This window comes from Prionailurus bengalensis, chromosome B2 (assembly GCF_016509475.1).
Source record: "Prionailurus bengalensis isolate Pbe53 chromosome B2, Fcat_Pben_1.1_paternal_pri, whole genome shotgun sequence".
Taxonomy (NCBI): Eukaryota; Metazoa; Chordata; class Mammalia; order Carnivora; family Felidae; genus Prionailurus; species Prionailurus bengalensis.
In genome coordinates this window covers 98,101,143-98,126,848 of record NC_057349.1, presented here as the reverse complement: position 1 = coordinate 98,126,848, position 25,706 = coordinate 98,101,143, and the positions used below count along the sequence as shown (strand labels likewise).

Below are 25,706 nucleotides of genomic sequence, written 5' to 3'. Positions count from 1 at the left end.
TCCGAAACTCCTCATTCACCATAACCCTCATCTGCCAGATCCCTCAGACTTGGTCCTATAGGCATCTTTGATTACTCACTCCCCTCACCAACCAGTCACTGAGTTCCCTTTGCTCTGCCATCTCAAAATCTCCCCCCACCACCTTCTTCCCATGTCTGTTCTGGTTAATCTGTCTGTAGCCTCCTGTCACAGACCCTTGGTGGGATCCTCCCTCTGTGATCAATGTTAATGTCACTTCTTTTTTTTTTTAATTTTTAAAAATTTGTTAAAGTTTATTTTTGAGAGAGAGATAGAGAGAGAGAGAGAGAGAGAGAGAGAGAGAAAGAGAAATGAGTGGGGCAGGGACAATGAAAGAGGGAGAGAGAGAATTCCAAGCAGTCTCTGTGCTGTCAGCACAGAGCCCGACATGGGGCTTGAACTCACAAACCTTGAGATCATGACCTGAGCCGAAATCAAGAGTCAGACACTTAACTGACTGAGCCACCCTGATGCCCCTGTCAATACCACTTCTTTTTAAAAAACAATTTTTTTAATGTTTATTAATTTTGAGAGACACAAAGCATGAACAGGGGAAGGGCAGAGAGAGAGACACACACACAGAATCTGAAGCAGGTTCCAGGCTCTGAGCTGTCAGCACAGAGCCCGACGCAGGGCTTGAACCCCTGAACCGTCAGATCATGACCTGAGCCGAAGTCAGACACTCAACTGACTGAGCCAACCAGGCGCCTCACTGTCAATACCACTTCTTGAAGCACAGCTCTTACATCATTTCCTTGCTCAAAAACATCCACTGCCTGTTAAATGTCAAAGCCAGTGTCCAATGCACCATCCAGCCCCATGTGACCAGTTCTGCATTACCTGACATTATTACTCCCCGCACATAGCCAGCCAAGGTGAACACATTCCTGCTCATTTCCCACACCCTTCCCACCTGGCCTGAAAATAACTGGTGTGTATAATGTTGACCATAGGGAAGGAACTACATCAAACTATCACAGAAAGAATAAACTATGTTCATCAGACTCCACTTACTTAGGAGAGAACTACTTCTACTAAGTAAAAGAAAACATTTTAGAAAGATTTTCAAGATGCCCCATTTAAAATGTGGTTAGGAACTTCTCATGCAATCTGGATCTGAGAGCTGAATCACGATTTGCAATTTTACATTTACCCAACTTCCCACCTTCGAACGAAACCTCAACATGAATTGAACATACAGGTGAGCTGAAGAACAGATAAACTTTACCAATCTGGAACACACACTGCACCACGGCAAAAACGCTAATTAACCCTGCGGTGCTGAAAGTGGGTCAGCAGTTTGCATAAGTGCTGAACCATACAAAATGGCAGGATCTGGGATGCTGGTGACTCAATACCCAGAATCTAAGTAGAGGAGCATTTAAAAACCTGCAGGGATTATACTTGATGCCTCCATTCATCTATCCATTCCATCAGCAGCCATTTCCTGAGCACCAACTATATGCTTCTGGACGTGGCTATCCCTCAAAAGCACCAGGCGAGGCTAGAATTTCACTGTGCTCTGTTCTGTTCTTAAGTCTGCAGACATAAGTCAGGCGTTTGGGTTCCGTGCTGAGCGGCGTAGAGCCAGTTCCACAAGGGCAAAGCAGCAGGAGCTGGAAAGAATGAACAAGCTAAGGGCTTACTGTGCTGCCGGCCCAGTCAGGGGTGCAGACCAAGGCCAAGGCTGAAAAAAGGAGCAAGCTCAGCCAAATGCTAGCAGTGGGAATGTGTCTGCAGAGGGGCTGGGAATACAGCCACAGGGCATGCTCCTGCCAGGCAGGAGGAAGAGGGTGAGCCAGGAGCCAAGTTACCATATAAAGGCTCCAGAGGAAGGGGTGGAGGCACCTCCCTAACAAATCCTCACTGGCCCCAAAAAAGATGGAGGGGAGAGAGAGGTCACGTTATCTCTGGACTGCCGCATGGCTGTGGCTGCATCACAGAGGAACAGCGAGAAAAATGGCAGATGTCTGTGCTCTCAGCCCATACCCTTCAGACATTCCAGGTCTCACTGTCAACACCACGATGCCTGAGCATTCCAAATCAGACAGTGTTCGCTGTGCGTACGTGGCCGAACATGATCGCTTACCCTAAAAGAAGTCTAAATGGAATGAGAGAGGCATGACTTTAAAAGCAGCACAAGCAAGGACATGTCGGGCAATTCCCAGACAGTGTTTTTGAAGGCTCTGATGAGGGTCCTACCTCTGGATGTTCTGTTAAAAACAAAAACAAAAACAAAAACAAAAACAACAATAAAAAAAAAAAACAAGAAATTGGCCATATCTCAAATGGAGAGAGTCAGATAGTCAGTTGCTCAATGGGCATGTGATGGGAATGTAGATAAAGGTTATTCTTTTTAGACCATGACCTCTGTAAAAAATTGCCCATCATACAAATCTCATTTGAGGCATTTTACTGGATCTCTTGCCCAGTAGATATTTACAGAAGAAATGGGGAAAATCCCTTCATGTTCTTCCAAAAAACAAACCCAAGCATATTTTGCGGAGATGCTAAATGCAGCAATGGTGATGTCAGAGGCACCTCCTAGGGCAGGCCCTGATTTGCAAGGCTGATACTGACCCTGCTCATCCCTGCGTTACTAGGCCCATCTGTTTGTACATTTGGTTTGTACCAAATGTAGTTTACACCAGAGAGCATACAATATGTGCACATTTCTTAAATGAGATTTGTCATTTAATTGAATTTGGGTTACCATTTTTAATAGAGGCTTTACCTAATGCTAAAGCTTAGCTTTCAAACTGCATCGAGCTGACCGAAACGTTGTGCTTCGCTCTCCGTTTTTGTGTGTATGGGAACTGGAGTGATTAGTCGTACCATGGATTTTGGACCAATTAACCTCCCAGACAGGAGCCAAAGAAGTTTCCCTTGTTCTCCCTGAGGAAGTCCTTTGTAAGAGCTGGGAGGGGTGGATTCCTTTTCTCTGAGACTGTTGATAAACCAGAAACCCTGGCTGGTAGCACAGCCTTCAGACACAGGCCCACGTCACAGAAGTGCAAAGAGGGGTGGAAAAAACTGGGCCATCATTTGATTGTATATGCACTAATCTTCCTCAAATTTATCTGTTGCAAACTTACAAAATTTCAATATGGGTATATACTGAACTTTCTCAAAGCAGGACATCGGTAGGAATATTTGGTGATTATTTTAACAATAAAATTTGGGGATTAATTCACCAATTACGAATCAGCAACTCATGGTCTGTCTAGCTAACTGAGGTTAATGAGCCCTGCCTTTTGCAAGCCATTCTGAGGGTCCTGCAGGAGAAGACCTGAACTCACCTGAATGAATCTAAGTGGTTCATTCTGACCAGTGCCTGAAGCTTCATCAGTGTGACTGGCTGTGTTATCAAAGCATTATCAATGTTATCACCGGGTTTGGTCCCAGGACTAGTTTTTTTGTTTGTCTTGTTTTTTCCAGGACTACTTGTTTTGACACAAGTCTGGCAGAAAAAATTCACGGAAGAGTCTAATAAACCATCTCATTTTCTCTAGCTAAGAAAGGCTCCAGCTATTGGCGCAAAAAGCAGAAGACATGAGGCTTGGTCACTTGAACGTCTGACTTTGGCTCAGGTCATGATCTCAAGGTTCATGAGTTACAGCCCCGTTCCAGGCTTGCTGATGTCAGCTCAGAGCCTGCTTGGGATCCTCTGTCCCCTCTCTCTCTCTGCCCCTCCACCACTTATGCTCACTCTCTTTCTCAAAAATAAATAAAAACAGACTTCTTTTTCTTAATGTTTTATTTATTTTTGAGAGTGAGAGACAGAGTGTGAGTGGGGAGGGGCAGAGAGAGGGGACACAGAATCCAAAGCAGGCTCCAGGCTCTGAGCTGTCAACACAGAGCCCAACGCAGGGCTTGAACCCATGAACTGTGAGATCATGACCTGAGCCGAAGTCTGACGCTTAACCGATGAGCCACCCAGGTGCCCCTTTTAGCTGATACTTTTAACAAGTTTTATTATGAGGTTCTCCTACTAATTGCAAGCAAATAATTGCAAAAGGAAAGTAAAGACAAGTAAAGACTACCAAGGACAGAGTTAACAATCAATAGAAAGGGAAGAGAGAGAAATCTACAGAAAGGACAAAAACATTTAAAGAATCTCATCAAGGATGCCTGGGTGGCTCAGTCGGTTGAGTGTCTGACTTGGGCTCAGGTCACGATCTCACAGTTTGTGAGCCCTGCGTGGGGCTCAGTGCTGACAGCTCAGAGCCTAGAACCTGCTTCGGAGTCTGTGCCTCTCTCTCTCTCTCTCTCTCTGTCTGCCCCTCCCCCGCTCACCCTCTGTATCCCTCTCAAAAAAAAAAAAAAAAAAAGAATCTCATCAACAGACTCATGCTCACACTATGGGACAAATAGCTTCTAGAGCAATAATTAATGTTTGTAATATTGACCTTTGGCATCAAGAAGAGATTAAATTATTCTTAGTGTCTTCTAAGAAAGCAAGGAAATATGTAATATATTTTAATATGATCTTCACTGCAATGATTAAAATAATTTAATAAATTATGCATTTCCTTGATGGTTCTGGAAACAACATGAACTGTACATAGTTTGCAAGGTGCTCTTCATTCTTCTTGTAACCAAAATAATTTTAATAGGAACACAAAATTGTCATATAGATCAATAGAGAAAAAAGATGGCTTTGAAACACCAATTTTGCTTTATGAGAACTTTTGGTCCAAGGTGAAAAGTAGTTTGCTAAGAGCCACAGTAAAATTTTATGCAGATTAAACTTTAAGATATATAGTCCCTTACACCAGCAAAAGCATACCCTTAGCTGTGTTGACATCTCAAATGTCTTATATTGGCAAGATACCAGGATTTTTGTCTGTTTATTAAACACGGCCATCATCCAAGCTATAATCAGAAAAACAAACGGTTATTTACTAGTAATGCTACAAAACAATAGGACTATTTATCAGTACTGAACTGATGTGTATTCTTCCTTTTTAAAAATTTACAGGTTATGACATAACTTGAATTCAAGTTGTTAAACCAAAATGCATTCTTTAACCCTCATTTGAAAATTCTAGTGCAAGCAAAGATGCCTTCTCTGGTTATAGTTATCTAAATCATCCAAAATCAAAACACCAAAGCAAAAAAGAATAATGATGGTAAAATAAAATTACAATGAAAATCATAAAAGCACATTTACAAACAAAATCCATAACTAAACTTTTAAAGTATAAGATCTAAAAGAATTCTTTTAATGTAAAATATATTTCTGCCATTTTATTCTTTTACTTAAAAAGAAAACCAGGAATAGGAGTGCCTAAGCTTTTCACCAGATTAATTCACTTGCCCTAAGATTACAGTTATGATAATACATTATGCCAAGATCTAGACAAATGCTTAATGGACACTTAACAGCAATGGAGAATCTTTCAGGTAGATTAATCAAATCATTCTTCACCTGACGTAGCAAATTCTTATACCTTGAAATCTTTCAAAGTATGTAATTTAGAAAAAATACAAAATATGTAGGTGAAAGCATTTGTAACCCAAATTCTCAGAATCAGAAACTCAAGTACGCATTTGTAAATCAGTGTTTAAAAGCCAAATAAAAATTACTAACACTTTAAGCAAGGTTTTACCATCTTTAAAATGTAGTAATAGTGTAATATTAGCATAGATACTTCTCTGTCATCTGTATAACCAAAAAGAGACTAGTAACATTTTAATAAATTAGCTAATAATAGCATAAAATCTGACAAACTTAGTTATTCTCAGCAGAAGTACTTGGCTGGGTAAAAATAAATTCAGCGCTATTTGTGGAAACATGGGTTATATTTTGAGGTGGTTTTGAGATGGCCAATATAAACAAACACAAAAGCTTTATATTAAAATGTTCTTAGTATACATATAAATTATTTGGTTTAAAGCTGATGAAACTTAGTGTGCGATTCTGAAAGTTTACCATATTTGAAATATATATTGTGTTCATGTATAAAATATGTCACTAAACAGTTGATGTAACTGTAATCATTTATAAATCTGAATAAACTGCATTTAATGAATATTCAAAGACTCATAATAAAACTTAATGTCTGTACTATTATGATTATATTAAGGTGGAGTCATTTGTGACATCTTCCCTTTTTTAAATAGCTCTATATACTGTTACCCAATTCATTAAAACCAAATTATTTTCTTTCTAAAACGTTTTTAAACGTTCATTTATTTATTTTGAGAGACAGAGTGAGAGAGAGTAAGCAGGGGAGGGGAAGGGAGAGGGGAGAGAATTCCAAGCAGGCTCTGGGCTGCTAGCACAGAGCCTGATGCAGAGTTCGATCTGACGAATTGTGAGATCATGACCTGCAATGAAATCAAGAACCAGACGCTCAACAACTAAGTCACCCAGGCGTCTCTGTTTTCTTTCTAATATTTACCTTTGTTTGGAATGATTCATCTTCTAAATACTAAAGTGTCAAAGAATTAGAGAATTTCCAGTCTAGAAGAATCTTTAGAGTATACCCGTGCAGGGATCCCAAACTGTGCTTTGCATCAGAAGTCCCCGTGGTTCTCAGTCAAGTGTGGATGGCCAGGCCCCTTCCCACCCACTCAGCAAGCCTGGGACTGGGCCTGCAAATAACCCCCATCCCACCCCAGGATGACTCTCGTCTAAGTGTCTAGGGATCACTGGCAGCAACAACACTGTGCATCCATCCTCTTCCCTAAACCAGGGATCCTACCGCATCAACATCCCATTGTAGCCATTTCTCCCTCCAACTAGTCTCTCCTCAACTCCTACAGATAACTCTGACTCCTGGGGCTGCCCATTACACATCAAATGGAAGCTTCTGATAGAAACCTGTACGTTCAAAACATAAGGTCATTTAACATGGGCTTATACAAATACCCCAATGCAAAGACAAACTGAAGAATTAAGTACATGAAGAACTGACCTGTTTCTTCTGGTATTTGTTTATCACTTTCAAAAACAAGGCATAACATCTGGAACAGTTGGCCAAGGCTGCACAGCAGTCATGGTAAGAAGTAAGTTTGCTGCAGAAATGCCAAATGGGAAAATAAAAATAAACTTTGGTTTTTTTGTTTTGTTTTGTTTTGGTTTCCAGAAAGCTCAAATACACATAGGGTTACTTTATTTTTTTTAAATATAGTTTATTGTGAAATTGGCTTTCATACAACACCCAGTGCTCATGCCAACAAGTGCCCTTCTCAAAGCCCATCACCCACTTTCCCCTCTCCCCCATCCCCATCAACCTTCAATTTGTTCTCTGTATTTAAGAGTCTCTTATGGTTTGCCTCCCTCCCTCTCTGTTTGTAACTATTTTTTTCCCCTTCCCTTCCCCCATGGTCTTCTGTTAAGTTTCTCAAGACCCACACATGAGTGAAAACATATGATATCTATCTTTCTCTGCTTAACTTATTTCACTTAGCATAATACCCTCCAGTTCCAACCATGTTGCTGCAAAATGGCAGGATTTCATTCTTTCTCACTGCCAATATTCCATTGTATATATAAACCACATCTTCTTTATCCATTCATCAGTTGATGAATATTTAGGCTCTTTCCATAATTTGGCTATTGTTCAAAGTGCTGCTATAAACATTGGGGTACATGTGCCCGATGCATCAGCACTCCGGTATCCCTTGGGTAAATTCCTAGTAGTGCTGTAGATTTTTACAGATTCCTATAAAAACATAACTTTTTGAAACTAACCCAAGAGGAAATATGCCTGGATATATAGCCACTAAAGAAAGTGAATCTCTGGTCAATGATACACACAAATCTTACACACACACCAGGATAAAATAACTTTCCAAGCAAGTCCTACAAACTTTTCAAGAAACAGATAAGTTCAATTTTCAGGAATTCTTTGATAATAGAGAAAAAGTGGGAACACTTCCCCACTCATTTTATGAGGCTGGTATAAACTTGCCACTAAAACCAAACAAGGACAATGCAAAAGGAAAAGTACAAGTTTCATCTAACGCATAGATGAAAAATCCTAAACAAGATATTAGTCAATTCAACCTAGCAGTGTATAGCAGCTTAACGTCAGACAACCTATTAATCTGTAATCTACTATATTAATGAATTTAGAAAAGAAAATCTACATAATCAAAATAGATGCTAGGTAAGCATTCAAGAAAATCTAACATCCATTAGTGCAAGAAAATTGTTCCTTAACCTTCTGAAGGGTATCTACAAAAACCTGCAGTAAATATTATTTTTAACTGGTAAAACCACAAAAGTATTTCTTTCAAATATTTTCTTTCAAATATTTCTCTGCAGGAGAAAGGCAGCAGGTCCAACACTCTTACAACTTTGTATGGGACATCCTGAGTGATACAATTAGAAAGAGGTGGGGACAGCAGGGAAGAGTTGTAATGATGGGGAAAAAAACCCGAAACTATTCTTATTTGCAGACAAATTGCATACAAAATCCAAGACAATCCATAGACTAATGCTTAGATGTAAATTTCATTAAGATTCCTGGATTAAAATTAATAAGCAAAAATTAAATACTATTTATGTACACCAGCAACAGCCTATTAGGAAATATTTTATATATATATATTTTATAGTCAGCATGTGCTATTACATTAGTTTCGGGTCTCCAACACAGTGATTTGACAATTCCATACATTATAACATATTCACCATGATAAGTGTAGTCACCATCTGTCACCATACAAAGTTATTACAATATTACTGACTGTATTCCCTATGCTGTATTTTCTTCCCCATGACTTATTTATTTTATAAGTAGAAGTTTGTACCTCTTAGTCCCCTTAAAAATATGTTTAGAGATTGCATTCATAATTGCAGCAAAAGCCATGAAAAAATAAATCTGACAAAAGATGTGCAAAATCTTTTTGGAGAAAATAATAAAATTTTATGGAAAAATATAAAAGAAGACATCATAAATGTTTATTGGTGGAAGACTCAGTATCATAAAGGTGTCAATTCTCCACTCTTGCATCCCAATTGCTCTACATACTCAGTGCTGTTCTCTGAAAAATGCTAAAGTTCCTATCCCAGACCTTAGCTGATTCTCCAATTCATGAGAAAGAGGGAAGAATTTGGACGTTAAAGGAGAAAAGAGGCAAAGGACTCATCTTACCTTATAGCAAGACTTAAATCTATTAACACTGGAAACTGTGTGGTACTGGTCTGAGGACGGACCGAACAAAGTGCCTAGAAACAGACCTACAAGTATAAGGAATCTTGCTTGTGTTTAACTAACTAGGCATTTAGAATCAGTGCAAAAACAAAATGCCATGTTCAATAAAAAGTGCTGGGACAACCGACTATCCACGTGGAAAAAAAATGAAAATTGGATCCCTACATGCCACCATGGATAAACACAAAACTTATGATTTTACAGTGCTTCAAAATGAGAGTGATAAGTACCCCAAATTAAATATCCAGGCAGGAAAGCACAGTGCTGAAAATCAAATCTGGACTCAACCTCATAGTGTGGTCAATTACCAATTCAGTGTTCGGGAACTCTTCTATTTTGCTAAATAATTACAGTGAAGTTCAAGAAATGCCCAGGTCTCTTGAGAAGGATAATTATGTTAAAACATTGGCTCAAGGAGCAGTGAGGGAGCAAATATAATAATTTAAAGACTGTTCTGAAATTAAACATCTTGCTTTAAAGCAACCTGGATTCAGATCGTCATCACTCCTGGAGTGAAGTGTGAACATGATTAGTGAATGTGTGAGCCAAAGTTCAGTCAAACAACTGAAATAAAATAACCTTCTCTTACAAATCAGGTCAGATGAGACTTTCTAAGCAATGTTCCCCTTAAGTACCGTTTCCAAGTGTACTAGAAAGTTTACCATGTTTTGTGATATAGTTATTTATCTCCAATAAGCTAAGAGGAATTTTTGTTTGTGTAAAAACCCTAGGATAACTCCTGACTCACCAAAGAACTAAGGTGACTTACAATGGATGAATTTAGAATCGCATTAGAAAACCACATGAAATGGAGTCATCAGTTTAAATTATTTTTTTTGAACTTAGGCCATTAGATTTACTTTTTTTTTTTTTTTAGGTGAAGTAAGAAGCAAAATAGGATTCCTTGCCAGCCACACACATGCAAATATTAAAGATACCCCCCCAAATTTAAGCCTTAGCATTTGTGTAAGGCTGCTTTGTTTTCCTAGTCCACCTACCTGAATATTCTGGCAATATTGGTGCAGACATCCTTGTCAGCCATGTACTGTCCCATCACCGCGCAGAGCTGGGGGAGGGCACTGATGCTTAGCAACTTACTTCTTGCTGGTGGTGAATCAACCAAGTTTCTCAGTGTAGCAGTCATCTGGGATAAAAGCACATTTGCGCCATTTTGTTTTTAATTGGAAAATACAGCAATACTAATCAGTACAACACGATTCATCCTACAAGCTTCATTAAATCAGTAGCAAAACCAAGCCCCTTTTAAGCATCTCCTACTAGAGAACATGGGCCTAAGGACAAGTAGCATGAAAAAAAACAAAAATGGATACAAAGAGAGCCTACTTTGGTTCAAAGGTGAAGAATGAGAAATTCATGTTAATAAGCAATTATTATACCAAAACCCTAGGGTTAAATAGATCATCATCCGGGTTTGTTAGCTGTCCATAATAAGACTTTCACTTCACACTGAGACATGTGACATCAGTTCCACAGATTAGAAATCTCATTTCCAGGGGCATTTGGGTGGTTCAGTCGGTTAAACGTCTGATTCCCACTCAGGTCATGATCCCACGGTGTGACTTTGAGCCCTGTATTGGACCCCACTAGCAGTGGGGAGCCTGCTTGGGATTCTTTGTCTCTCTCTCTCTCTGACCCTCCCCACTCACATGCACACACGTGCATGCACACTCTCTCTCAAAACAAACTTTTTGAAAAATATTAAAAAAAGAAACCTCTCAGTCCATAGTCTTTTTTTTTTTTAATGTTTATTTATTTCTGAGACAGAGACAGAGCATGAGTGGGGGAGGGGCAGAGAGAGAGGGAGACACAGAATCCAAATCAGACTCCAGGCTCTGAGCTGTCAGCACAGAGCCCGACGCGGGGCTTGAACTCACAGACCGCGAGATCACGACCTGAGGCAAAGTCGGACTCTCAACTGACTGAACCACCCAGGTGCCCCTCAGTCCATAGTCTTAAGAGTAGCATCAAATATTGCTGTGACCGAAGGATATTTAAGACTGTTAGTTCCATTCTCTTCCAAGAGACAAGTATTTATTTCTTGCATATTCGTCTTATTTTATAAAAAATGTTTAGGAGAGCTATCTTTGTCTAAAAGTGAAGAAGAGAATAATTTAGTAAATCCAATTTAGTAAAGTTTAGTAAAATTAATGCTGCTGTTACCTAATACGTTTATTTTTTAAGTCTCTCCTTTTCAATTTAAATTTTAGTTAGTTAATATACAGTGCAATATTGGTTTCAGAAGTAGAATTCAGTGCTTTTTCACTTACATACAACACCCAGTGCTCATCATAACAAGTGCCCTCCTTAATACCCATCACCCATCTAGCCCATCTCCCACAATCCTCCATCAACCCTCAGTTTGTTCTCTATCATTAAGAGTCTCTTGTGGTTTCCCCTTCTTCTCTCCCCCCCTTCCCATATGTTTACCTGTTTTGTTGCTTAAATTTCACACATGAGTAAAATCATGTGGCATTTGTCTTTCTCTGATTAATTTATTTTGCTTAGCATAATACATTCTAGCTCCATCCACGTCATTGCAAATGGCAAGATTTCATTCTTTTTTATGGCTAATATTCCATTGTATATATATGCCACATCTTCTTTATCCGTTCATCAGTCAATGAACATTTGGGCTCTCTCCACAGTTTGGCTACGGTTGAAAATGCTGCTGTAAGCACTGGGGTGCATGTACCCCTTCAAATCTGTATTTTTGTATTCTTTAGGTAAATACCTAATAGTACAAATGCTGGGTCATAGAGTAGTTCTATTTTTAGTTTTTTGAGGAAGTTCCATAATGTTTTCCAGAGTGGCTGCTCCAGTTTGCATTCCCACCAATAGTGCAAGAGGGTTCCCCTTTCTCCACATCCTCGCCAATACCTATTGTTTCTTGTGTTAATTTTAGCCATTCTGACAGGTGGGAGGTGGTATCTCATCAAGGTTTTGATTTGTATTTCCCTGATTATGAGTGATCTTGAGCATCTTTTCATGTGTCTGTTAGCCATCTGGATGTCTTCTTTGAAAACTGTCTATTCAGGGCTTCTGCTCATTTCTTAACTGGGTTGTTCGTCTTTTGGGTGTTGACTTTGATACTTTTTTATAGATTTTGGATATGAACCCATTATCAGATATGTTGTTTGCAAACATCTCCTCCTATTCCTTAGGCTGCCTTTTAGTTTTATTGATTGTTTCTTTCACTGTGCAGAAGCTTTGTATCTTAACGAGGTCCCAATAATGTTTGCTTTCATTTTCCCTTGATTTTGGTGATGTGTCTAGTAAGAAGATGCTGTGACCAAGATCAAAGAAGTTGTTGCCTGTGTTCTCCTCTAGGATTTTGATGCAGTGTGATCTTTCCTCATGGAACAGTACAGACAGGCTCTTGGTTAAGAAGAGTCAACTCAGGATTTGGATTCCTGGTCAAATCCCAGCCCCACCACTCACTAGCTTTGGTTAGTTTGTGAACCTTCTGGGGAACATTTTTCTCATCAATAAAGTGGGGATGGTGATAATTGCCCTAGAGTTGTGAGGATTCAATGAGACAAGATGTGTGAAGGGCATTACCAATGCCCATCACCAAACAGGAGTTCAAACATCGTGTGTCCCATTCCCACATTTTCTGTGGGACTTCACACCCAAAATACAGAAGAGAGATACCTGTCCTTAGAGTCAAATGGTAGAGACTCAAGTCCCAAATCTCTTTCTAGTTATGTGACTGAGGCACCCACTCATTGCACAACTTCCCCATCCTTTCATCTGTGAAAAGGGGTTCCAATCCCTGCTCACCTCTTGGGGTGGTTGTGTGTATAAAATGGAAACATGGGACAATGTTTTTGTGCATTGTAAAGCATTATGTAAATATAAGGCTTCATTATAGTCATAAATAAACTTTAAAAACAATTATTAAGGTACATATTTTGATTAGTTTTCCTTTGTAACAACAGAAACAAAAAGATTTAGTTAAAATATAACTACCTTGAAATCAGAGAAAATAAAAATAATGCTTCAAGTAAATGTGCTCAAGCCTTTTGAAGTCAATTCAATTACACAGCAATTCAGTAAAGTATTCCCTGAAAGCTTCAGCATCCAAAACATTGGAGGGGAAAACAAACCACTTGAGCATTCCACTTCACTGTGGCTCTATACAATATAGTCTCCTAAGCTAAGGAATGGTCTTGTGTGAAGGCTAATAAATCATTCTAGGCTTTCCGGGCCATCACCACCATAAAATGGAAAATTCTCATCATCAGACCCTGGCTCTATCTGTTCTCCTTCTCCAGAGACAGCCCAGGCACTCACTCAAGCACCGCTGTTTACATCAACCCGAGGAATGACTCACAAGCTTTCCCAACTCAGAGTCCAAAGAGCTCAGATGCCCATGTGAATCCTGACCTGAAGCCAGGCCATCAGACGCCAGGGAACATGCATTCTAATCATCATGCACAGAAACATGTCCTCTTCCCTGGTCCCTAAGGCTTCACGGATTGGGCACCTCGATCTACTGCCATCCTCTTGTTCCCCACATCCAGCCTCTGCTGTCAGCAAAAGGAACAGTTTTCTTAGGAGCTTTTATTTTCTTGTTTCGGCCTCAGTTTTTCCCTCTCTCGACCATTTTTCTTACCTCATTACAAAAAGTTAAAACAGCTCAAGGTTCTTCTCCTCCCAAACACAGCTTTGATTCAATGGCCCAAGTCAAGAGTGGAGGCACACGTTTACATGTGACATGGCCTCGCCATGTACTGTACGTGTCACATTGTGGGGAGTGTGCAGAGCTGAGTTGTGACATCAAGTATTGCCAGGTGTGTCAGCTGTGATGCTGGTAGAATAACTTAAGTGCAACATGAGCCACATACTTGAAAAATACACAGTAACACCTCAATCTATGCCACTACCGTCAACCTGGTTGTTCAAGCCCCAACCTCAGTGGCATCCCAGAACCATGTCTTTCTGCTTTCTGTCACCACAAGCCCTACTAGCTTTTTGTCCACTTCTCCTGGGATAAGATTCCATCTTCAGACCATGGTCTACAAGGCCCTGTATGATCTGACTCTCACCAACCCCTCAAACTTCATCTCCTACCTTACACCCCCCCACAAGCTGTTTAATGTTAGGTTATTTAGTATTATGTTTTATTGTCTGTCCACTCCTCTATACTCGAAGCTTTCGTGAGGGCCTATGCACGGTCTTTTCATCATTGTGCCCCTATGCCCAAAGCCAGTGCCTGGCACACAGTGGGTCCTCAATAAACATTTGTGGATGGAATGACTGAATGGGTGAATACCTATAAAGGAAAGACTGGGATAAATAGAAAGGTTAGGATAGCAGAAAGCCACGAATTAATCAGACAATATCTCTGAAGTAGATTCTAAGGTGATTTTAAAGGAGCAGAGGAATAAAAAATAACGGATGAAAGAAAAATGGACTTCCTGGAGGGGGCCCAGTTCTCTGTGCATTCTCTATTCCATCTTATTGATTATAGCAGCTCCTTTCTAGGAGCTAAACTCTTCCCCCTTCACACCTAAGGGTCACCTGTTCTTCCTCTTCTTTCCATCACCGGGATTGCTGGTTCCATTTAAGCCTGTGTCCCCTCCTTCCCAAACTCTACAGACCTCTCAACAGGCTCTTTCCAGCCTCTCCCCTGTCATCTCTCCACATGACTCCCTGTGGCCACAGGAAGCATCTCAAACTCTAACCTTCCCTGTTCAAAGGCCTCCTCTGACTTCTGCTGGCCTATCAGGCACAATGCATATCTTAAGGGTGCTCACTCTTCACAGTGTAGTTCACGCCTCCAAGCTCACCTCTTGTCCCCCTTCCTCTTTTCAAATGCTGCACCACACTCACATCCTTTGACAAGTCCAGAATGGCCTCTTCAATCCCTTTCCCACCTCTTCTCCAGCCTGCCCATCCCCTGCTCATTTCTCTGGACCAGCTCAGGCTTACTTTTCTGTGCAGACTTTTTGGCACCTGGTCACGATCTCCTCTAGGCTAACAGACCATCCTGTTCATGCCTGTACCATGCCCAGCACAGAAGCAAAGCCACGGTTTCATGCACCCTCTCTCCCACTGTGAGCTCCTTTGTATACAAATGGTTTCTTATTCTTCTTTCTACTATGAAGATGGTAAATAAAAAGCCCACAAAAAGCTGGCAGGATGAAGCACAGAAGAAGGGGATAAAAAGGAGATGAGGAGGAGAAAGAAGAAAAGGAGGACAAGGAGCTGAAGGGACAAGGGAGCAGAAAAGGAGGACCTTCCCCTTTAAGAAGAGTCTGGCAAAAAAGTGCAGGGGATTAACAGAGGCCTGGTGGTAAACCAGAGCTCAAAGCCCTGAGGGCTGCAGATCAGGAGGAGGTCACCAGGGGGAGGAAGCAATGCAGGCCCCCCATTTTGAGAGGCTGGCAGGGAGCCACCAATCTCACTGCTGGGTGGGGGTGGGGCTGACCACCGAGCACAGACAAGGGGCTGTTTCTGGGAAAAATGTAAAAGATCGGTGGGAGGAGAGTCTAGTTAAATACTGCCGTGACAGTAAAGGCAGATTTCTAGTCAACCCACTTAACTCTCAGCCTTGCTCCAACTTTTAACAGAGATATATTTGCAGAAATCACTAATGAGTTTTCCATCCCCCCTGGAAAGCCCACCCAATGGGCCTGTCCCTAAAACAGGAGTTCACCAAAATCCAAGCTTTATGCTCATGGAAGTGTATCCATCTCTTAACTTTCCATTGTAATTTATATTGTTCCTAACCCTAGTTATGTACTTTTCTGTTTTATTTTGGGACACAAAAAAGAAGCGCAAGTGACATGGTTACATAGATGCCTGTTGAGCTTCTAAAGGAGCAGTTCCCAGGTGTCATCTCACAAAGAAATAGCAAACCAAAGAACATGAGTTTCGATTCTTTTTTTCCTGTCTCCTAACAGTGCAACTGCATGGGGGCAGCGAGGCAAGCAGTGGGAAGAAGAAAAAGGAGAAGAATATAGAACTGATCGTCTCCCAAGATGATTAATAAGAATTTAGTCGTCCTTGCTTATTAGTAGTGGTTAGATGATGTCTGAGGCATCGCCCACATTTTTGGTATATATCAAGAAAGAAACATTCTGGTGTGATTCCCGTTACTAATTTACTCCTGAAAAATGACAGAGCTACACTCTACAACTTTATGGTGCTCATTTTTTCTGAGGCAGCTTCTTCTCTCCAGTTTCCCCAAATTTCTTGTTCATAAGAGGTACTGGGCCTCACCCTCCATCAGAATCTCCAAGAAAACGCCTGATGGCTTTGGCAAAGCTGTCCTATCTAGCACTGAACGTTCTCACTGTGTAGTCAACACTGGGAGATGCATTTTATTTTATTTTTTTAATTTAAAAAAAAATTTTTTTTTCAACGTTTATCTATTTTTGGGACAGAGAGAGACAGAGCATGAACGGGGGAGGGGCAGAGAGAGAGGGAGACACAGAATCGGAAACAGGCTCCAGGCTCTGAGCTGTCAGCCCAGAGCCCGACGCGGGGCCCGAACTCCTGGACCGCGAGACCGTGACCTGGCTGAAGTCGGACGCCCAACCGACTGCGCCACCCAGGCGCCCCTTTTTTTAATTTTTTAAAAATGTTTACTTATTTTTGAGACAGAGAGAGACAGAGCATGAGCAGGGGAGGGGCAGAGAGAGGGGGAGACACAGAATCCGAAGCAGGCTCCAGGCTTTCAGCTGTCAGCACAGAGCCCAACATGGGGCTCGAACTCACAGACCGTGAGATCATGACCTGAGCCGAAGCTGGACGCCTAACCAACTGAGCCACCCAGGTGCCCCATGGGAGATGCATTTTAAAGGGAAAGATTACATGGAGAAGTGATGAGATGATTCATGAAGCTTTTATAATTTATAAACAGCATTTTAGTACAGTAAAATTGGAATTCAACCGACTGAGCCACCCAGGCGCCCAGTAAAATTAGAATTCAAAAGCACCTATTTTTTTCAAATAGGCACTTTTTCATTATAGGCACTTAATTATCAATTTCAAATTATGTTCTTAACTATTAACTGAAATACTTCAGCAAATACAAGAAATCATTGTCTTAAAATATGAGGCCTTCCTGATTTACATCACAGGATTTAAGAATGACAGCACAGGGCACCTGGGTGGCTCAGTCGGTTCAGCATCCGACTTCGGCTCAGGTCATGATCTCACGGTTCATGGGTTCGAGCCCCACGTCAGGCTCTGTGCTGACAGCTCAGAGCCTGGAGCCTGCTTTGGATTCTGTGTCTCCCTCTCTCTCTGCCCCTCCCCTACTTACACTCTGTCTCTCTCTCTCAAAAATGAAAAAACATTAAAAAAAATATTTAAAAGAATGACAGCATAGGCCCAGCAGCTGGGGCCTCATTCCTGCAGCCTCTCCTGCAGGGGCAAGGGGCAGGGGGGCACATGGCAGGGTGGGCTGTTTGGTTGACTTGAGCCTCCACGCACTGTGCATTTCCAGAGAGGACAGCCTTCTCTCTTCCCTTTGGACCTTTGTCCATCAGAATCCTCAGCCCCCAGGGGACTAATCAGCCTCTGCTCTAGAAGACATTCCACCCTGAGGACTGCTCCAGAGCAGAAGGGCTTGCAGATCACAGTCCACCACAGAACTCCCGTTGCGGTGCAGCAGAAGTTCAACAGGCTTTTTGGCTGGCCCTGGAACTTCACCATCAATCATGGTATTGTTCCTTGGAGAAACACTTTTCCCTATTTCAAAAAAACCAGGTTTCAAAGAAACGGTTTGAACACAACACAACTGAAGACTGCACCATTAATTTGAAAATTATTATGTTTCCTCTACCAAAATCGGCATCAAGATTCAGTTTTAGTTATTTTTCTATATTGAATGCTATCATGGAAAGAATTTGAGCAGCTTACTTTATGGTTTTTAAATCTATCCTGTGAACGTGATCTCATTTGCTCCCTATACCAGCCCCCTAAGGCAGACAGGAAAGGTATTATGAGCCCCACTTTTCAGATGAGAAAACTGAGGCTCAGAAAGCCCACCGGCTGCTACCAGGTAGGTGAACATCCTAAGCTCTGACTCCTTGTTTGTTGTCTCCCCCTCACCTTTTGGCTATCTCTAAAAGCATTCATTTTATTTCTCAATCACCTGGAATATCCATAACCAAAATCCCTCGAGCTTTATCTCGACTTAACTGCCAACTGCAAAATGGTTCACTTCCCGCTGATGATGTGAAAGAATAAACACAGCCGCCAGAGACCACAGTGTAAAATGATTTAAGAGCCAAAGCCACACCATTTTCCAACCTCAGCAAAACCATCTCCCTCTATTAATAAAAGCACACTCATTTTTTGGATTCGTGCCCAATTGCGACCACAATATATGCCTAACCCAGAGCCTCTGTGGTAACCCAAGAAGTTTCATATTGTCTCATATATGATTAATACAGTTCTGGCTGAGATGAGAGAAATCAATGATGCCACCTACACATGAAACCACCAGCACCCAAATTCCTAAGCGTTTTATTGGAGTTAAGATATATGCACATGAAAGTGATAATAATTCATAATCCTTGATAATGCTTGGTGCCTGGCTATGGAGCCCACTTGGCACATTCCTATCATGGGTGTCCTACTTCAGCAGGAAGTGGTTCCGTCCTCCTCCAACACCCAATGCCGTGCTCAGAGACTAACACTCGCCTGTGTTCGTGATTGTTTCTCCACTTACTGTCTCTATGTCAGTTACTTTGGTAAAATGAGGAGGTAGCTGATTCCGCTAGTTGCAGCTATTACATGTATCAGCATGCTTGGAGTTTTGAGTGTTGTATAAACTATGTACTATGTCAATATGGTAAAATGAGGAAAGTGAATCGGAAAAAGATAATGTGATACCAAGAACGACCATAACACCAATTTTCCTAATTACATGTTGAAGTTAGTGACATTTCTTTATTGCCAGAACTGATATGTCTACAATGAAGAGATGAGGCTGAGCAGATATGACAGTAATTAAGAAGCAAATGTCAGATGCCTGGGTGGCTCAGTTGGTTAAGTACCGGACTTTGGTTCAGGTTATGATCTCACGGTTTGTGGGTTTGAGCCCCTCGTCAGGCTCTGTGCTGACAGCTCAGTGCCTGGAGCCTGTTTCGGATTCTGTGTCTCCCTCTCTCTGCCCCTCACTCACTCCCACTCTTTCTGTCTCAAAAGTAAATCATCATTAAAAAAAATTTTTTTTAGGGGTGCCTGGGTAGCTCAGTTGATTAAGTGACAGACTTAGGCTCAGGTCATAATCTCACAGCCCGTGGGTTCGAGCCCCAGGTTGGACTCTGTGCTGACAGCTTATAGCCTGAAGCCTGCTTTGGATTCTGTGTCTCCCTCTCTCTCTGCCCCTTCCCCACTGAAGCTCTTTCTCTGTCTTTCTCTCAAAAATAAGTAAACATAAAAAAAAATTTTTTTTTTAAAGAAGTAAATGTTTCTTCCCAGAAACAGTAGGCACAGGAATATTTATTTCCCACTCTTGATGTTCCTTCCTTGTGAAGAGATACTCTCTAGCATAATACTCCCGACCCATCTCCATCCCTTACTTCCTGACTAGGGAGCACAGGATGCTCTCCTCTGCTCCTTCTGAGGCAGATACAGCTTGTGATGGTCTAATTCAGGGATTCAGGTTGAGAATGTATGTCTGCCTCACCTATAAATTATAAGTTCCAACCATGATGATAACTTTCTCCCCATCCCCATCTGCCTTAGTTTTTCTCTTATTTCTAGGTTCAAACCCAAGACACTACATTACACATCTGGAGTCTCTGAGTCTCCTCAAATCTTTTTACTTGTTTTATTTATTTTTTTAATGTTTATTTATTTTTGAGAGACAGAGAGACAGAATATGAGTCAGGGAGGGGCAGAGAGAGGGAGACACAGAATCTGAAGCAGGCTCCAGGCTCTGAGCTGTCAGCACAGAGCCCGATGCGGGGCTCAAACTCACAAGCCGTGAGATCATGACCTGAGCCGAAGTCGGACACTTAACCGACTGAGCCACCCAGGCACCCCTCCCCAAATCTTTAGATATGCTATCCCTGGAGAATCTGAGGTGAGCAAGAGTTACCTATTCATAGGTCTTTCCCAAGAAAGGGAGGAGAAGTGAAGAGGAAGGGCCAGGGCTATGACTGCCACCCCCCCATGCCAGTTGGCTGATTAGGTTTTTTAGTTACACTGGGTATTCCTTATAGGAAAGAAGCCTCCTAAGTAGCAAATGCTGGTCCCCTCTCCACTAACAAATACATCATTACAAAATTAGCAAGCCTAGTGGCCAATACCAAAGATTGTGACAAAAAAAGTTTCATTTCATCTCAAAAACAATATACTGATAAGCAAATTGAGCCAGAAATAGTACTCTAGTTAACTGTACTATACAATTCAATTTCCTGGTTTTCATAATGTACGATAGTTATGTAAAATGTCACCACTGGGAGAAGCTGGGTGAGAGGTACACAGGACTCCTCTGTACTATTTTTGCAACATCTTGTGAACCTATATTTGGTTCGACATAAAAGTTAAAGAAAACAAGCCAGACACAAAAAAAGCACACACCATATATTCCATTTTTGTTAAATTCTAGAATAGGCAGAGCTCATCTATGGTGAAAGACATCAGAAAAATGGTTCCCTTTGTGGGTAGGAGAATGAGAATTAACTGGGAAGCGGTGGGAGGAAATTTCTGAGGTGATAGAAATCTTCTGAATTTTGACAGGGTGTGGATTACATGGCTGTATGCTTTTTTTTTTTCAATATATGAAGTTTATTGTCAAATTGGTTTCCATACAACACCCAGTGCTCATCCCAAAAGGTGCCCTCCTCAATACCCATCACCCACCCTCCCCTCCCTCCCACCCCCCTGTATGCTTTTGACTCATCAAACATTGGGGGAGGGGAAGGGGAAAAAGTTATAAACAGAGAGGGAAGGAGGCAAACCATAAGAGACTCTTAAAAACAGAGAATAAATTAAGGGTTGATGGGGGGTGGGGTAGAGGGGAAAGTGGGTGATGGGCATTAAGGAGGGCACTTGTTGGGATGAGCACTGGGTTGTATGGAAGCCAATTTGACAAGAAATCACATATAAAAAAACTCATCAAACATATAAGATCTGAGCATTTCATTGGATCATAAATTATATGCCTCAATTAAAACAATAAGAAAATAAATGACCTCATTTGCCTCTTCCTACTCAAACAAAACCTTTAAAAAAGATGCTTTAAAAATATTTCTGCTTAATCATCAAATCTCCAAGAAAATTATAAGAATTTAAGAAATATAAGCATGGGAATATTTGCTCTCCTTTTATAGGTATGCAGTTTATTTCCTCCAATAACCAGAACAAGGTTCCATCAGGTGGAAGTTATTGCCTTGGTTCTGATTTTATGGCCTGAGAGGTAGATTTCCCATAGGCAGGGTAAGCCACCGAAAGGGAGTTAACATACTTTCCTAGTTAAGTGTGCATACTCATAATAATTAACTACCTAAATACATCTTAAAATGACTAAATATAACTAACACGAGATTTAAAGGACCCCAAGCAAGATTTACAGGTACAGTTGTTAATTACTAACATAATGTAAATCACCGCTTCACTGAATCTCCAGCCTTCAGACAAAGGCATCACTTAAATTCCCTAAATCCTTGAAGCAGAGAATAGTTGACTCTGAGAATTTGGGGTCCGTGAAGTACCCAGAATCCTACGTTGCCAATATAGCACCCCCTTCCAGATTTTAGTTTCTATTCAGCACGGTTCTCCACAGAGCTTGTCAAAGACGGAAGAACATAAAAAGATCCAAGATTTGAAATCTACTTCTATCATCTTAATTTCTTGTGATTAATTTTTTTTTTTCTCACCAGAAGAAATTGCTATTCAATTAAAACTTCAGGTTTTGGAAACTCTGATTTTATTTTATTTAATAAATTTCTGCTGAGTACCAACTATGTGCCGTATTCTATTCTAGTGCTTTGATTAGCTCATTAATTTTCCCAACTACACGTTACGCTGGTCCTTTAAACATGAGGAAAGCGGGGCTCAGAGGCTGAGAAGCGCTGCTAGGGTCAGAGACGAAAGGCCAGCTCAGGCGTGTGCTCTCTTCACTAGACAGTCCTGTCCCAGCGCTGGGTACAAAGCCAAATGGACCTTCAGGCTTTTGAAGACAGGGTGGAGGAGGGCCACACACAGAATACAGCAGTGAACTCCAATGACTCAAAGCAGGGAGTCTACTCTGGGGCTTAGACATTTTTTTAAAAAAATCAATTACATCAAAACACCTTTTCATTAAAAAAAAACAAAAAACAAAAACAAAACAAAAAAAAAAACAGGGATAAAGAACTCCTACAAGCTTCCAAGACAGCACGGAGCACTGGAGCATGACTCCATCGCACCCACCTACTCCAACTTCCCCACACGAAGAACACGTGTCCTCTTCCCGTGGGTGCTCTCCACAGCATTTCCCGGAGCTGACCAACCCAGTCCGTGCTTTTAAGATCTCTACTCTCCTGTACATGGTCCTTTCTTAGTTTCCGGGCCTCTGCATTTTCTCTTTTCTTCCCCCATTCCATAAATGTGGCCATTTTATAGAATCTGTTCTCTGACCTCCTCTACTAACTTTCTATACTCTCCCCTTGGTCTTTCTTTTTTATTTTTTATTTATTTTTTTTAACGTTTATTTATTTTTGAGACAGAGAGAGACAGCATGAACGGGGGAGGGTCAGAGAGAGGGAGACACAGAATCTGAAACAGGCTCCAGGCTCTGACCTGTCAGCGCAGAGCCCGACGTGGGGCTCGAACTCACGGACCGTGAGATCATGACCTGAGCCAAAGTCGGCCGCTTAACCGTCTGAGCCACCCAGTCACCCCTCCCCTTGGTCTTTCTTGACTTCAACTATCACCTCCATGCAGACGGCCCTAAATCTGTTTTCTCAGCTTTACTTTCTCTGCTAAGCACCCGTTCATAACTGCAGTCGCTTACTGGACAGCCCCACTTGGCTATTCTGCTGGCACTTTAAATTTTTCAGTTAAGACTAATTACGTAATTAATTTCCTTCTCTCACCAAATGAGTTCCTTGTATAACTCTCTAATTTCTAATGATGATAGTATCATTTTCTGAACCATCCGGGCTCAAAATGTCTGAGTCATCTCTCTTGGTTTAATTCACTTTCCTTCTCCCAAACGCAAGCCAAAGTGAAGGAATGGAGCAGGGAATGACGAGGGCCATGAGGACTAACAATACTAAGAAATTTTCTCTGAGAAAAAGGAAGAAGATAACTCAGGAGATGCACTGGGCAAAGGAGGGAGGCAACTAGGGTGTGAAGGACCCTCTGGGGTGACCTTGAAGGCTTTGAGGCCAGAGAAGTGAGCGGACATGAGAAGAAGGGAAGGAAGCAAACCATGTTATCTGGATGTCACAAAACAGTAAAAAATGTTGTATCTGAAGCAGGGAAAGAATGTATTTCTCTATGGATTAAACTCAAAATCAAGTGGGTCAAGCTGTAAAGCAGAAAGGGTGGAAATACAAAGGAATAAGAAAAAGTAGGAATGTTAGTTCAAGACAATCTGGGTTTTAACAGTTACATTATAGGGGCTCCTGGGTGGCTCAGTCCATTAAGCAACTGACCCTTGGTTTCGGTTCAGGTCATGGTCTCACAGTTGGTGAGATCCAGCCCTGGTCGGGCTCTGCACTGACAGTGTGGAGCCTTCTTGGGATTTTTTTCTCTCCCTCTCTCTCTGCCCCTCCCTGGCTTGTGTTCTCTCTCTCTCAAAATAAATAAATAAACTTAAAAAAAAAGGTTAAAAAATAGTTACATTATATACCTATAAATTACCTAACTATAAATGTGATACCTTGAGATTTCTTCAATTACAGTAAAGCAGCTGTGTACATGATGTTCTCAAAATGCAAGAGGACAGACAAGACACCAGGGCAATCAGAGCTGGGTTGTGATTATGACATATATAGAAGACTCTTCCCCATTCCCTAGGAAGGGGGTATGATGGAGACCACAACAAACTTTATGATGGAGGTGATTCTAGCAGTCTACCTCCACTCCCATGTTATACCTTCCCAAATGCTAGGCTTTAGACGTCAGACATGAACCTAACACCTACTGATAATTCATTTAAGACCAACATTGACAAATCCCTATTTCTGTCTGTCACCTCCTTGGGTGATACAATTTACTACTGGCATTTAGGGGGCCTTGCCTTTTGTCTGGCCTATATTTGTCTTTTTCCAACTTTTGGAGGGCTCTCCTGAAATCCTAGCACTCTAGAATTCAGTAAACATACACAGTTTAAACTTCTTTACTCCTGCCATTTTACAAAGTCGTATCTCCAGTTCTGTATTAATACTTGTACTTGGCACACAGGCAGCGATGCCTCGGTTCCTCTGAGCAGCTACAGTCACCCTCTCAAAATGCTATTAAGTATATGGTAGGCAGAACTGAATGCAGCATTGAACGTGTGTAAATACCATGATTTCCATGGTAGAAGAATGCGGCATCAGAATACTATTATCTGGACATGGGGTATCTCCAGACGGTAGGCCCCTACTGGCAACTGTGTTCCTTACCCCACCCAGAACACGCCTGGCACAGAGCAACACCTGTGAAATCAACGTCTCTTGATTTCAGCCACACAGTGAACAACATAAACATATATATACATATATATATATATATATATATATATATACCCCTCTCCCTCTCCATATATATATACAAGTGAGAAACAACATAAAGAAAACCTTCAAGATCTCAGAACTTCGTGTTTTCCTGTAAGCAGCTTTAGCCCAGATGCTGTGGAGGAGTCTTCCTTCCACACCTACTCCTTGATCTCTTCCCGTTAGCTCTATTATAATCTGCCCCGACCCTAATAACTGCAGCAATGCCTCGTAACCGGGGCTGCTGTGTGTGAGAGCTCTGCCCTCCAACCAGTCTGTGCGACTGACACAGTCCCCTCCCATCGCTTGTCAGCTTCTTGGTCTTTTCCAATTTATTGTCTCGTGCATGTTCGTCTTTCTGCCACTCTGATCTCCCCTCCTCCTCCCCATGCCCCCCACCTCCAGCGGCTCCTCCAAGTCCACACTCGATAGCCTGGTGTTCGAGACTCAGGGCTGTGGCCTCTGAACCTCACAGAACCTCTCGGCTCTGGACAAGCTACCTGCTTGGCATTCCCCAAACACACCTTATCCCATTCCCTTCGTTCCAGTTTCCCAAATCCTACACAAGCTTCAGGCTCCAGCTTCTGGGTGCCCAAGAGGGCAGCTTTGGGGAAACAGAATGACTCCAGCATTTGGGCCACATGCTAGAACGTATAGTTCTATAACAGGAGGTGCCCAGAAAGTGTGCTGAAGCTACTGAGGTTCTCCGGGTTGAAAGTCATAGAAAAGAGGAAGTCACAACTGTGACTACCCTTGTAGTCACAGTTACCTACCCTTGTTGTTTTGGTCTTGCCAGGTTCTCTCTGGCTTACAGACATTTTATTGGTACAGCCACTGTAAT

General features: G+C 41.6%; 1 protein-coding gene across 1 annotated transcript in view; it reads right to left on the bottom strand.

Annotated features, from left to right (window-relative positions):
* The window catches only part of ARMC2 (armadillo repeat containing 2), a 108,075-nt gene that overhangs the window by 22,994 nt on the left and 59,375 nt on the right, over positions 1–25,706 (bottom strand). The window contains exons 12-13 of the mRNA XM_043592066.1: positions 10,187–10,332; positions 6,942–7,041 (exon numbers count right to left, since the gene is read on the bottom strand). Of these exons, the coding sequence (XP_043448001.1) occupies positions 6,942–7,041; positions 10,187–10,332 (246 nt within the window). The remainder of the gene's footprint in view (positions 1–6,941; positions 7,042–10,186; positions 10,333–25,706) is intronic.